Consider the following 12,691-nt stretch of genomic DNA (forward strand, 5'->3'; position numbering starts at 1 on the left):
GCTGGTGTAACTGCCTTCCTACAGGAGGGACAATGTTGAGGTTCTCTTTTATCCCTGCTGTACAAGGAGGGGTTTTTCAAGTCTTTTGTATAGCAGTTTGTTTTGTTTCCATGTCAGCACTACCAGCATGTACCATATAACATTCCAAACAATAGCAAAACTTACCAACAGAAAAGCTTTGAAAGGTTTGTCAGCTTGACTGGGGGCTTGTCAGGCTGCTCACTATGTTGTTCTGAAAATAAAATACTACAATTCCTGAAAAATTATGATATGGGAGTCATGGTTATAAGCTAGTAAAGCACCTCATGTAGAAAATCTTGAGAGCAGCAAATACACTCATTTGGGCCAGCTTAGCTAATTTCCTTTGTGTTTGTGGAGTTATCAGGGAAAACAGTAGCACACAAGCTTCTCCAACTTCTGCACTGCCACCACAGAATGAGAAGTCTCACTGGTCACCCCACCTCTGCCAGGCCACCTTTTGGAGCTCTGCTTACACCAGTGATCTGCAGAGCCTCTGTGGAAGGGGCTATCAAGATCTCTGTGGCCAGACAAATGTGCCTCCAGCAGCAAAAGCAATTCTGGTTACATGGCTTTAATAATATGCTGGTTTTGGGAAACATGGAGATATCTTAGCTGTGTATATGAAGGAATGGTTTCCAAAGTGCAGCATAGAAAATCAGTGAAGAAAAAGAGCTAGGAAAACATACTATTATAAAGAAAGCAACTTTACCCCTCTAAATTTTGTAGATTACTCTATGGCACAATCAGGAAGGAATGTGAATCTAGTATGTAATATAAAGAGATGGGAGTTTTGTTCTTTTGTGGGCATTTTGATGATACGATTGGGTATATCTGGCTAAATCATTCAAATAGCAAAGCTTTCTTATATGCAGCACCTTAGGTGATTTACTCAACATGCACTGCTTTATTTTCCTTCTTTTTTCCTTCTCTTTGGTCTGTTTTACTTTGTTTTTAAATCCCACTTCAAAACACATGCTATCTTTCATGTAAGTTGAAGAGGAGCATGTGCAATCTTCTCCCAGTGTTTTACAGCCCTTCAGGTTAGGAAACTGGAATTGCATGCATGAATGTTGTTTGTGGTACTTCCCGGCTCAAAACTTTTTTTCTTTTAAACAGGAAAATTCAAGAGAAGAAGGCAGAGGTCTGGTTCACCAGGTCTCCAATGAAAGCAGACTGTCTATTGCTGACTCTCTCACAGAATTTTTTGATGCACAGGAAGTCCTTCTGTCTGCTAGTTCTTCAGAAAATGAGGTATGAGCAAGATTGACATCATTCAGATGTATTTTCTTATCTTCTTATTGACATGCAATCTTTCTGAGTGCTGTGTATCAGACGACTGCCAGAAAATTTAAATTTTCAAAACATTTAGAAATTAATATGCCATTTATATTTATTTGTTGTCATTGTCTCTTCACTGTAAAGGGTAGCAATTATTATGAAGAAGTCTTATATACACAGTGAGGGAGATGGCAGTTAAGTAGTTCACATGCAGATACTGCAGACATTGCAGTCTGCCTTGAGCCATTATACAGGTGAACTGCATCACAAAAATACTTACTCATATCTGTCCTTGTGGTACTTGTAGGTACCTTGAAGCTGATGTCATGCATATTGAAATTTATTAGAGCATTGTTTCCTCTCTTGGGCGCCATAAAAATCTTGGCTTTTGATATAAGGAAAGCCTTCTTAGTTGTGAAGCCAAGGAGAGGAAGCATGTCTCTACTCAAGTTAAAATTTCCATTATAGAAATCTCTCCCAGACTCGATTGTGTCTTCTTAGGACTTTGTAGTACTTTTCTGTAGTACTGAAACACAGCTTATACGGTTCAATTATATAAAACAATAATTGTAGGTGAAGGTAATGGTTTTTCACATGCATTTGGAGTTATTTTAATGAGTGATGCATCTTGCTTTTTTGCCCACCCCACACTCAGGTGTCAGATGACGACTCATATGTAAGTGATATCAGTGATAATGTCTCAGAAGATAACCTAAGCAATGACATGGAGAATGAAAGACAAACTTTAGGTGAGTTCAGTGGATTTTTTAAGCCATGTTTTGAGAATTTTGTTTCTCTTTGTTTGGGATATTTTTTTCTTCTCTTACTAGACAATTAGATATTATAGGTTTTGAGGTGTAAAAAGCTCGTTTTTTTTCTCATATAGACTCAGATTGGTCTGGAACAGCTGATTCTGGCTAATCTGCTTATCTGGGCACTGTTGATTAAGCAGGATGGTGGTTCTGTATCAGCAGGGACGCGCCTCCTTTCTTGGCTTCTTTCATGCAACTCCCACTCCTCTCAGTTTCTCATGACCACAGGATTTTTTTCAAAGTAGTAAGGCCCAGATGCTTTCATTTTTTTCAAAAAGTTATTTTTTTCTTTCACACTTTTTTCAGTCTGCAATTTAGCAACTGCATTTGGAAGTCCTGTTGTTTTAGCAGAACTCAGTGTTTAAAGGAACATGAGACTAATTACTCACTGGCAGCTCTGGTGCATGACCATAAGAATTTCCTTCTTACATGCATAAATCATGATAGTCTTGTTAGTACAAAAGCTCATTTGTGCTTCTAATGGAAAGAGACTCAGAAAAAGGAGAATTGTCATTACAACCTAATTGGCCTTGTGCCTTCAACTTATTTCAGCTAACCACAATATTCTTCCCAGTCTAACAATATATTTTTATTTTCAAAAATGCTGAACAGTGATTTCTTATTAGCAGCTGTTTCCTGATCATCTCCAAGGAGAGCAGATTCCTATGAACTTGGGTAGTTTGATATGTATTTTGTAAATGTTCAAAATGAAGGATTTTTAATTTTTTTCCTTTAAGATTAAAAAAACCACAAATTAATTTATCTCATGATCTGGACCTTAGAAAGCTGTATTAATGCTGGCAGTTCATCTTTTTCTAACAAACACTGTCACTGAAGCTCCTCAGTATAAGAAGCACCTCTGCATGCTTCTGGTACCTGCTATTTCCGTGCTTTGGGCAGCCTGCCACTGCCATTAATAGAAAACTGGATGTCTTTTTCCTACAGGGTTTTAGCTGCACCATAAATTGTGGGATTGTGACAAAATCCTCTGGCTACTGTAATGTAGAAGGTCAGATCAGATGTTGATAATGGTCCAGTTTGGCCTTGAAAGTCATTGACTCTAACTGGAGGTCAGATGGCTAAACCTCCTTCAGCATTTATCTTGTCTGTCACAGCTCTTAGAAACTAGAATTGCCTGGGTCTTTCTGTAATGGAGGCTAGGCAAACTTCATTGCTTAGAAAATTTGGCATCTTAGTATTGAAGTTCTTGCTGTATACTCTGGTCTTCTCAGCAGCTTACCTCAGTTAGTGGACTGGTCCAGAATATGTAAATAGTTCAATTGGTATTCTACTTTTAATTAGAAGCTGTCAAAAGACATAGCCAAATCCCATTTCTGGGAGCTCCTTTAAACAAGGATAAGTTTTTAGCATTTATCTCATTACTGAGATATGTAAGGGATATGTAGAGATATGTACATCCTTCTTTTTGGCCTGTTCCAATATTAAATTAATTATTCCAATAGGGAAGTATAGAAGTCAGCTCCTTAGCTCTCAACAGTATAATTGTTTCAGGTAGATTTTTTGACTCATAGTGCCCATGCCATTTTTAAGCAAAAAGAGAGACAGAGGCAAGGGACTGCAAATAGTTCACCTGACCTTGTTAGAATAACTCAGTCATATGAGGTATTAGGACTTCTGGTTTGCCAGTGGCAGGAAAGGTGGAAACTCCTTCCTCAAAACTCTGAGGCTACTGATTACCCTTTAAAAGCTCCACGTGAGGCATGGGCTGGGAGGCATAGCAGGCATGGAGAAGTTTGTCCTTGTGGTCACCTGTCACTGCTGTAAGCACTGCTGACACTGTGCTTTTGTCAGTGTCAGGGAAGAGGAGGTACTGGCTAGGTGCATTTAAGGGAAGGGATTCTTCAGGCATGTGTAGCACAGAAAGAGATGTGCTGCCCAGTGTGGGTTTAATTCCTTCAAGACAGAACTGTGTGAGGAAAGCCAGAAAAGGACCGGGGTTGACAGACTGAGGCTATGCCTGAATGTCTCCAAATAGTAACTGATCCTAAGGCAGGAGCTTCCTAGGTGCTCCTGAGGATGTGGAAAGATAAAATATGTTCTTTAGTGGCAAACACATTCCTCTCTGAAACAAGAGTGATGTACAGCTAAGCAATATAATCACTTCAGACTAGTGCCTGTTGCAGAAGCTTGTAGCTCTATTTGGATTTTTCTACAAATCCTGTCATGGCACACTTAGAACTATTTATCCTGTTCTGATTGCTTTGATATAGCAACACAGATTTCAGATATTCATGTCAAGGACTCTTGACTTGAGTCTTTTTATTTTTATTTTTTTTTATCTTCAGCAAACCCATAACTACTGTTGCTTCAGCTTTTCCATCCTTAAATCACGTCAGTTCTCCATCAGTGTAGGGGGCGTATCTCAAAGTAACATCACTAAGTATAAATGCTATGGGGAACAACATGGAAAAGCCTGAATGTTAATTCATGGTACTGTAAATTTTCCTGGTAGGAGTATGCAAAAAAGTAGGAAAAGATCAGTAGGAGTAGTTATTATCCTTACATCTGTAAATTACATCTCGCCTTCTGAGAAGTGTCAACTTAATTGAAGCTCTGTCAAGGAAGGAGGTTTTATGTCCCCTAAATGGATAGGAATCCATCTCTGTTACAAATAAAATAGTTATAATATTTACTCTCTCAAACTCATTGGAAAGTCTGAGCCTTTCCTTCCAGACTTTAAGGGAAAAGAAGGTAATTTTTTTGCATCTCTTGTACTTGGCATTTTATTTCTGTTAATGTACATAAAATGCTCTTCTTAATTTTGTCATTTTTATAACAGGCTATTTTGAAACCACAAGTGAAATACTTAAATGAATCGTGGGTGGAAGGAAGTTTTGACAGAAGAAAAGATGGTTGCATTTTAATGTATGTTTGCAAAGGGGATGGAACTAAGAAAATGTGGATTTAATTGTTCTGCCACTTCCTTCCTTTTCAGATTGTATTTCTGAAAGCGGAATTGGATGTAATTCTAAACGGAGAACATGTTTACCAGCTCCATGTCCTAACACAAGTAACATCAGCCTTTGGAATATCCTGAGGAATAACATAGGAAAGGATCTCTCCAAAGTGGCCATGCCTGTTGAGTTGAATGAGCCACTAAACACCCTGCAGCGCCTCTGTGAGGAGCTGGAGTACAGCGAGCTCCTGGATAAAGCAGCGCACACACCAAACCCCTTCGAGCGGATGGTAAATACCTTATTCCAAATAATTGGGAGCATTCAATAGAATAAACATAGAAGCCATGCTGAAGAAATGAAGTTGTTCTATTCCACTGTTTTTTTTCTCTCAGCTGAGAGACAAACTCTCCAAATGTGTCTGTACATACTCACATAGCCACTATTTATGACTCTTCTGCTTCATTTCTCTTGCTTTTTCAGAAAGTCTCTCCTCAAGTACCTTGCTGTTCTGCAAGTTTAAACAAAAAAGGAGCTTAGTTCTGTTTTGCAGCTCTTGTTCTCTAGAGCAGAAAGGGAGGAGGGGATTGAACTTAGTTCCCTCTCAAAGATGAAAGCTACAATAGGTCTTTTTCAAGGGTGTCTGATCTGGTAACACATTTATTCACAGAGATCCTGGATCTTCCAGCCCTACATGACTGTGATATCTCTATATTAACTAAATGAACTCCATGCTTTTTAGTAACTGGTTTTCAGAAGTTTTTGTGTTTATCCAAGATGTTCAGGATCTCAAAACCAGGCTGCATGTTTATTTGGGTACAATAATGTCATCCTCTGCTAGTGCAGAACCCTGAATTCTGCATTTGGCAAAAGAATAAGAGAGAAATGCATTTCAGTTGTTCTACTTCCAGGTGTATAAGAGCTACTTAATATGAAGGCCCATAAAAAAAGGATTAGAAGCTTCCTAAATTCTCTTAAATGGAAGATACAGATTTTCCCATAAACTGAATTAAGCCTTTTCAACTCAATATATCTTATCTCAAAATAAGGTTATTAACGTAAGTAGGTAGTCATGTTGGAAATACTGCTTGAAAAGTCTCTTTCCTCATTCTGACACTTTCAGGGTGTTATAATTTAAGGCCTATTCCCAGGGTGTGGTCATTCACCGGGGGTTTCAGTCCATAGCTTTTTTTGTTCTTTTGAGAACATATGCTAAAAGGAAAAGGAAATGAGCAGTAGTTGTTCAACAGGGAGGGAAAAGAAGCCTTTTCCCTCCTCCCCACACCCAAACATCTGGAAATTACCTCAGACTGGTGTATTCTTTGCCTTTGAGAAATTCCTGAAGCAAAATTTAATACTAACTGTTGCATAGTAATTGTAATAGTTCATAAAAGAGCCTATCTTCAGTGCATTTGTTTTCTGAAACTGTGAAAGAGTATCTACATTTTCACAAGATGAGAAAAAGGGAATGAAAAGAGGAAAAAAATATTACAAAAGAGACTTGTATCAAACAACTCTGAATTTTAATTCCTCACATTATGCTTGAGGTGACTAGAAAAATTCAGAAGGGCTACCTGTGTGTCAGTCATAATCAACAGTTTTATGATTAGATAATAGCACCCAGTAGATAAAAAATAATTTAAGTCAAACAGCATTAGAAATAGCAAAGTTGGTGAAAACTCATCCGGTACTTCCTGTGCCATGTTTATGAAAAGAATAGTGGATACATTTATGGAGTCACAGATTAACTATAAAAAGCAGTTATTATGTGAAATTTAACAGTGGCTTTTAAGGTTACTTCTTTGAACTGTGTTGCAGAATGCTAAACTGTTTCAAACACTTTTCAGAAATGCTGTTTTCAGCTGGTGAAATTTCCAGTATCTGACCATAATAATTCTATTCCTGACCTATTGAATGACTCTGAAAATTGAATAGTCCTCTAATGTGAGAACTAGGGCTTTGCTTGCAGGAGGCATGCATGTTTGTAGTCTGCAAATGAAGGGGAAAATACAGAATCAGGATAAAGCTTGATTTTATTTTTTTGTGTCTGTTGAAAATTAATCTAAGGCCCAAATATGTACTTCCCAGGTGTACATAGCTGCCTTTGCAGTCTCTGCCTATGCGTCCAGTTACTACCGAGCTGGAAGTAAGCCATTTAATCCTGTGCTTGGAGAAACCTATGAATGTATTCGTGAAGATAAGGGTTTCCAGTTCTTTGCAGAACAGGTATTGTATGCTGCAACCCTTAGAATTGCTACTCGATACGCTGCTGAATTCTAAATGTGTGGCTGGAATCCTCTAGAATTAATGGCAAAATACAAGATTATTTAACATTACCTGAGCCCAAGGGACCTTGCTGAATTACAAACAAAGGGATTTTTTTTTTTTTTATTTTGAGGAAGTCTGCTAAGTCTGGCATGGAGCATCACAAGCAGCAGCTAACACTAGAGGAGCAAAGGCTGGCAAGCTGCCTGCTCCAGTAACAAGATAACTTGTTTATGTATAGTGCAATTCCCCATGCTGAAATCTGAACACAACTGCAACAAAAGTTTACATTTGTGGCATTTTCTTTTGTGTGTGATCATTAAAAATACTGTATCTTCAGCTGTTTAATGCCTTCTTTTATAACAAATGTATCCCTTGTGTGAGTCAATCAACCTCTAGTATTTCCAATGGCACCATGACTATTTCTGCTTCCTGTCCAAATACACAGTAGTCTTTCAAATCTGCTACTACAGCTGAATTGGTGAAGGGTGTATACAGCACATCATGGTCTGAGTGTTTATGAAGATTATTCCCCAGTAGGAGAATAATTATTAAGTATGGGTGGAAAATACTAAATTTAAACCAGCCAAGCTACCAAAATCACTAAACTTGAAGTGTATGTTAAAAAGAGACAAAACTCAAATACCTGCTGCCTGGCAAAGTAAAAATGACTGAGAGCCGTCTTATTCTGTCTAGACATAACAAAAAATACAAAAAGTGCAAGTGGGCAAAGGTGTGCAACCTAGAAATTTGATCGGAGAAAGACTTCTAAGAGGCTTCCTTTAGGAAATGAAAAGTGCTTTTGACTGCCTGTGAAGGTACAACATTTTGCACATCATGTTTTAGAACTGACAAAAAGGAATGTTACGTGATCTTTCCTTAATCTCAGGAAATGTCACAGGCAAGAGTAAAAATAAGAAGGGGAAAAAAAACCCAACAAAAAATAGTACAGTCAAATTTAGAGAATCAAATTTAAAGTTCATTGTGCTACTTCAGTACTAAGATGATGTGTACAGAGCACTGCAAGTACCAGCACAGCATCAAATTTGAGTAACAAAGTGGTGAATAAAGGTTATTACTGAGTTTAATGTTACACTGAATTAAAGGAAGATATTTTCTCTTGAATATTGGGTAAACCAGTAAAAAGGCTAGTTTTTATAAAGAAGAATTTTACTACATGAGCAGGATTGTGCTATTAACAACTGTTGTTCTAATACAAGAAATAAGTGACATGAGTGACCACTTTTAGAGTGGTAAAGTTACCATAAGGATATAGGGTGGATAAATGTTAGGAACAGAGGGCAGTATAGGAGGAAAGAAATTTAATGCAGCTTGCAAGCATTAAATATTTCTCTTTACATCAGGAACAGTGCAGCTTGCACAAGCATTTTGATTCTTATTCCAGATACCTTGTTAGTGCAGGCAGAATGGAATTTAGGGGATAGACTGATAGAAGATACAAAATAACAAAGATTCTGTTCTATCAAGAGAGTGAATTTAGGGTAACTCCTGTTAGCACCATGACCTTACTCTGGAATTATAACAGTTTAAGTGAGAGCTAAATTTAACCCATGTATTACAGTGACATCTGGGGTTAATCTGGGTACAGTATGTAAGACAGTGTTGCTCTTGCTGGATTAGGCCATAGCTGAGAGTAATTAGTACTTTCTTCTTTTTTTAAAATACTTTTTTCTTTTTTTTAAACCAAGTAGAAGGTGTTCAATAAATAACTGGAGGCCTGCAGGAAAAAAAATCCTCAGTAAGAGATTTGTGAAATGAGTAACAAAAAAAAAAAAAGTTTATTTGAGCCATGGTTAAGAAATTACGTAGCAAAAAATAGCAATTTGACTTGAAAATAAAGTTGCCCAAGGAACAGCAGGCATTACACATCTTAAGAGCTGGTCCTTGTCAGTTGTTAGTTATGTTCACACAGAAGGGAGAATTCAAGTTGAGGAAGAGTGGCTGCTTTCACTTTGTGCTTTTTTTGTTTATTGTTGCATTTTAATAGTCTGAATTGTTTGTTTGCTCACAGTCCTTGCTTTGCTAGTTTGATGGTTGCCCTAATTCATGCACCTGCTATTGCCCAATGCTGATGAAATGCAGTGCATGTGGTTAGAGTTTCACACTAGAAACACCTGGGGTGTCACTGCTGTACTAGTAGGGATTGTTGGATGGAATTTCCTGGCTTGATTTCTTCACCCCTGGCCCACTTAGAGATGCTGATCATTATCTCCTCCCTCATACTCAGGGTTTTGTGGTTATTTAATGTACAGAAGCTTTTGGCCCTTTATTGTGTTTTTGGTTTTTTGTGTTTTTTGAGAATTTGTGTCACAAAGTGTGATTTTTGTTAATCTGTTAAGAGTTCCTAAGGGTAAATTTAATTATCACCTTAGAGAAAATGTTCAAAGTATATAGCTAGATTTTCACTCAAACAAAATCTCAGGCCTTTTAAAATAAGTGTTTCCCATTTCTTTCAAGATTTCTTAGGTCTGAGAACCTTTATTAATCTCACTGCTTCCCCCTTCAGGACACAACTGCAAAGGGAAAATTAATGTTCAAATTGTAAATGCCATATGTGAATGAAGAAGAAAATAAAACAAAAGAAGCCAAACCAAAATGACTGTTCAAGTGTTTATATGTTAATCTTTTCTCCCCCTCTCCTTTCATGTCTTGCTCTTAGGTCAGTCACCACCCACCTATTTCTGCATGCCATGCTGAATCTGTGAATTTTGCTTTTTGGCAAGGTAACTCTTCAGTTTATCATTTACTTTTACAGTGTTCATAATGTTTTCATTGTTTGTCAAACGCAAAATATCCAGAAATTAGGAAAAGTTGAAATTCCTTGCCTAAATTTGTATTAGAATGGTTTTATGGAATGCTAACCTATGCTGACTTGCATGCTTCTTACTCAGATCTTCTGCCATTATAAAAATTCTCAAGATATTTTGCATTATTTGGATTTTTTCACGTAACATTAATTGATTATTATTTTCATGTACAAATATCTGCTCTTCTTTAAAATCAGGTTTGTCTGGGCTTTTTTGGGGGATGTTTTTCTTTAGTAAAGAAGAATTGTATGTCAAGGTATTTATAAAACAAACGAGCTCAAAGACAGCATGAAAAAACTACAAGTCCTGAACCTTGGCAAATCTTGTAAACCTATTCTGAAAGCAATTTTCAAAAATTAGGGTAGCAGCAAGGATAAATACATTTACCTTTTCTTTCTCTGCTGGCATTATTACATTATGTACTGCTAGTGAAGGTGTCAGCCAGTTACAGTACCTGTGTGGCCAGATAATTTTAGAGTGTACACAAAACAACCATGTCTTTTAACTTAAAATCCTTCACCCAGGGGTTTGTCAAATCACAAGGTAGCCATATTGTAATCTTTTTTTTTTCTGACTGGCTCTGCTGACTTGATTATAGTTATCATAGATGGAGCCATACTGAACAGATATCGGAACCCATTAGTCTGGGTTTTATTATTCTCTGTAATTTTTTGCTTTGTAAACAAATACAGGGACACAAAAATCCTTTTCTTCATAGCCCAAAAGCTGAGATGACCAAAAATTTATTCCCTAACTTGAAAACTGTATAAATAAGATGAGATAGGAGCCTGTCTTAATAAAAATAGATGAGATTGATTTGTTTAACAGATCTTGACAGCTGTTATTATTCAAATATTTTAACACTTCCGTTTAGAGAATGAAGTTCTTCTAATGAGAGCTGAGAATCTGATTGATATGAGAGTCAGATTTGGTCTTGATGAGCACAGCACACTCAATCAGGGTGCAGCAGGGCTTGGGGGTTTTTGTTTGCTTTGTTTTTAAATATGCTAGCTGAGCTTATGGGAGGGCTAGAAGGCAAGTTTTAAATGCTGCGACCTCTTGTAATGAGGCTATATTAACTTATGTGGAAAGGTTAACACAAATTTAATCATAAAGGCAGCTTTTCAGCGAGTTCAGTTCTTTCTATGTGCAAAGACCTTTTCACTTACTGTGTCACCTTCTCAGCTGAAAAGGAGGCAGCAACATTGCCAGAGTAGTGCTGTCATCCCACCACACACTGACCTTAGTTCATGTGTTCCATCACCAAGAAATCTCCTGATCATGTCCAGTGAACTAGAAGACTGGGCTCTGACAGGGAACAATAGTTTGGAGATAGCTTTCCATGACTCATGAAGTTGACTCTGCTTTTGCAGAGTGTTGACACATGAACAGTGGAAATTAAGGAAGTTTCAGCTATTACAGCATCTGTGCTTGAATTAGCGTGAGCATAGCTTTGAAATAACACTTTGCTTTTTCTTGTCTGTCCTAAAATTATTGTGTGATCAAGTTTCACCCTGGCTCCTCAGATGTTTCCCACATGCTGATCTCTGTGGGGCAGCTTTGCCAATTATGAGAGAATTTGGCACAATCTGGTAATGCATTTTAACTCTTAAACTCAGTAGGGTGCACCTTTGCCCTTTCTCTTCCACTGCAGAGGAGAGAAAGCCAGGACAGAATTTCCCTCAACAAGCACTTGTTGTGCAGTGTAGGAATCACAACAGAATCGTTGTCACTGAAGAAGCTGACCCAGCACCAGACTTCAAAACCAAAAAACCCAAAAGGTCCTTTTCTCATGTGATAAGAAAGCAACTTCTTTGCATGCAGAATTCTGCCCTACATCCCATTCTGGTCTTTGCAATGATAGGCAGCTCAGTGTGGCTCACTCCTCACTTGCACATACGTACTCAGGAGATACGTGAGTAACCTCTTAGTTGTGGTTTGAGCATCCATCTCTCAAACAGGGTAAGAGTTTCCCCCCAGAATTGCACAGGAAATGGTGTTTTGTTTACCTTCTGTTAGAACTAGCATCTTTTTGAGACAGGAGTTGAATTTTCCCCTCTTTTTCAGGTGGGGCAGGGAATGGAGTTCCTAGAGTCTAAAATAGGGAGGAGCTTTTCTCCTGAGCTCTGAAGTTACTGTCTGATTATCTAACCCAATTTAACAGTATACCCCTTTTGCCATGCTCCTGTCTGTTTCCTTCTCTTCCAGGTGCTTTTGCTCAATAAATTTGGCTAAACTTGCATTGAGTTTCCTTATCTTTTTTCTATTTTTGAAGAAATGGCATGAGACTTGGACATGTCTTTCTGTGATTCAAACAAGATTTCAAAGATCAGTTAAAATCCTCTGCCATTTTGTGCCCTTTGGAACCTTCTTTAGTCTCTTGACTGTGGATGTTCTTGTTATATTTTTGTATTTGAAATTCTGGTTTTATTTTTGAAAATATGTGCATTCATTTACTAGCAACTGAATTGCAGACAAGTATACACTGTCTATGGCTTATTTAAATTTCTTTCTTTTGAAAAAGTTAGACTGTTAAATATCTGTTACTTTGCTATTTAAATAACCAAAATTA

The 12,691-nt window shown here is 37.6% G+C and overlaps 1 protein-coding gene across 5 annotated transcripts in view; it reads left to right on the top strand.

The window, feature by feature from the left end:
• The window catches only part of OSBPL3 (oxysterol binding protein like 3), a 91,448-nt gene that overhangs the window by 69,358 nt on the left and 9,399 nt on the right, over positions 1-12,691 (top strand). For all 5 annotated transcript variants that reach the window (XM_088054191.1, XM_088054205.1, XM_014248704.2 and 2 more), the window contains 5 exons: positions 1,138-1,272; positions 1,955-2,048; positions 5,068-5,318; positions 7,115-7,252; positions 9,972-10,035. In XM_088054191.1, the coding sequence (XP_087910317.1) occupies positions 1,138-1,272; positions 1,955-2,048; positions 5,068-5,318; positions 7,115-7,252; positions 9,972-10,035 (682 nt within the window). The remainder of the gene's footprint in view (positions 1-1,137; positions 1,273-1,954; positions 2,049-5,067; positions 5,319-7,114; positions 7,253-9,971; positions 10,036-12,691) is intronic.

Source organism: Pseudopodoces humilis, chromosome 1 (genome assembly GCF_049639895.1).
Source record: "Pseudopodoces humilis isolate 2021_Gansu_Grassland_sample_001 chromosome 1, ASM4963989v1, whole genome shotgun sequence".
Lineage (NCBI taxonomy): Eukaryota > Metazoa > Chordata > Aves > Passeriformes > Paridae > Pseudopodoces > Pseudopodoces humilis.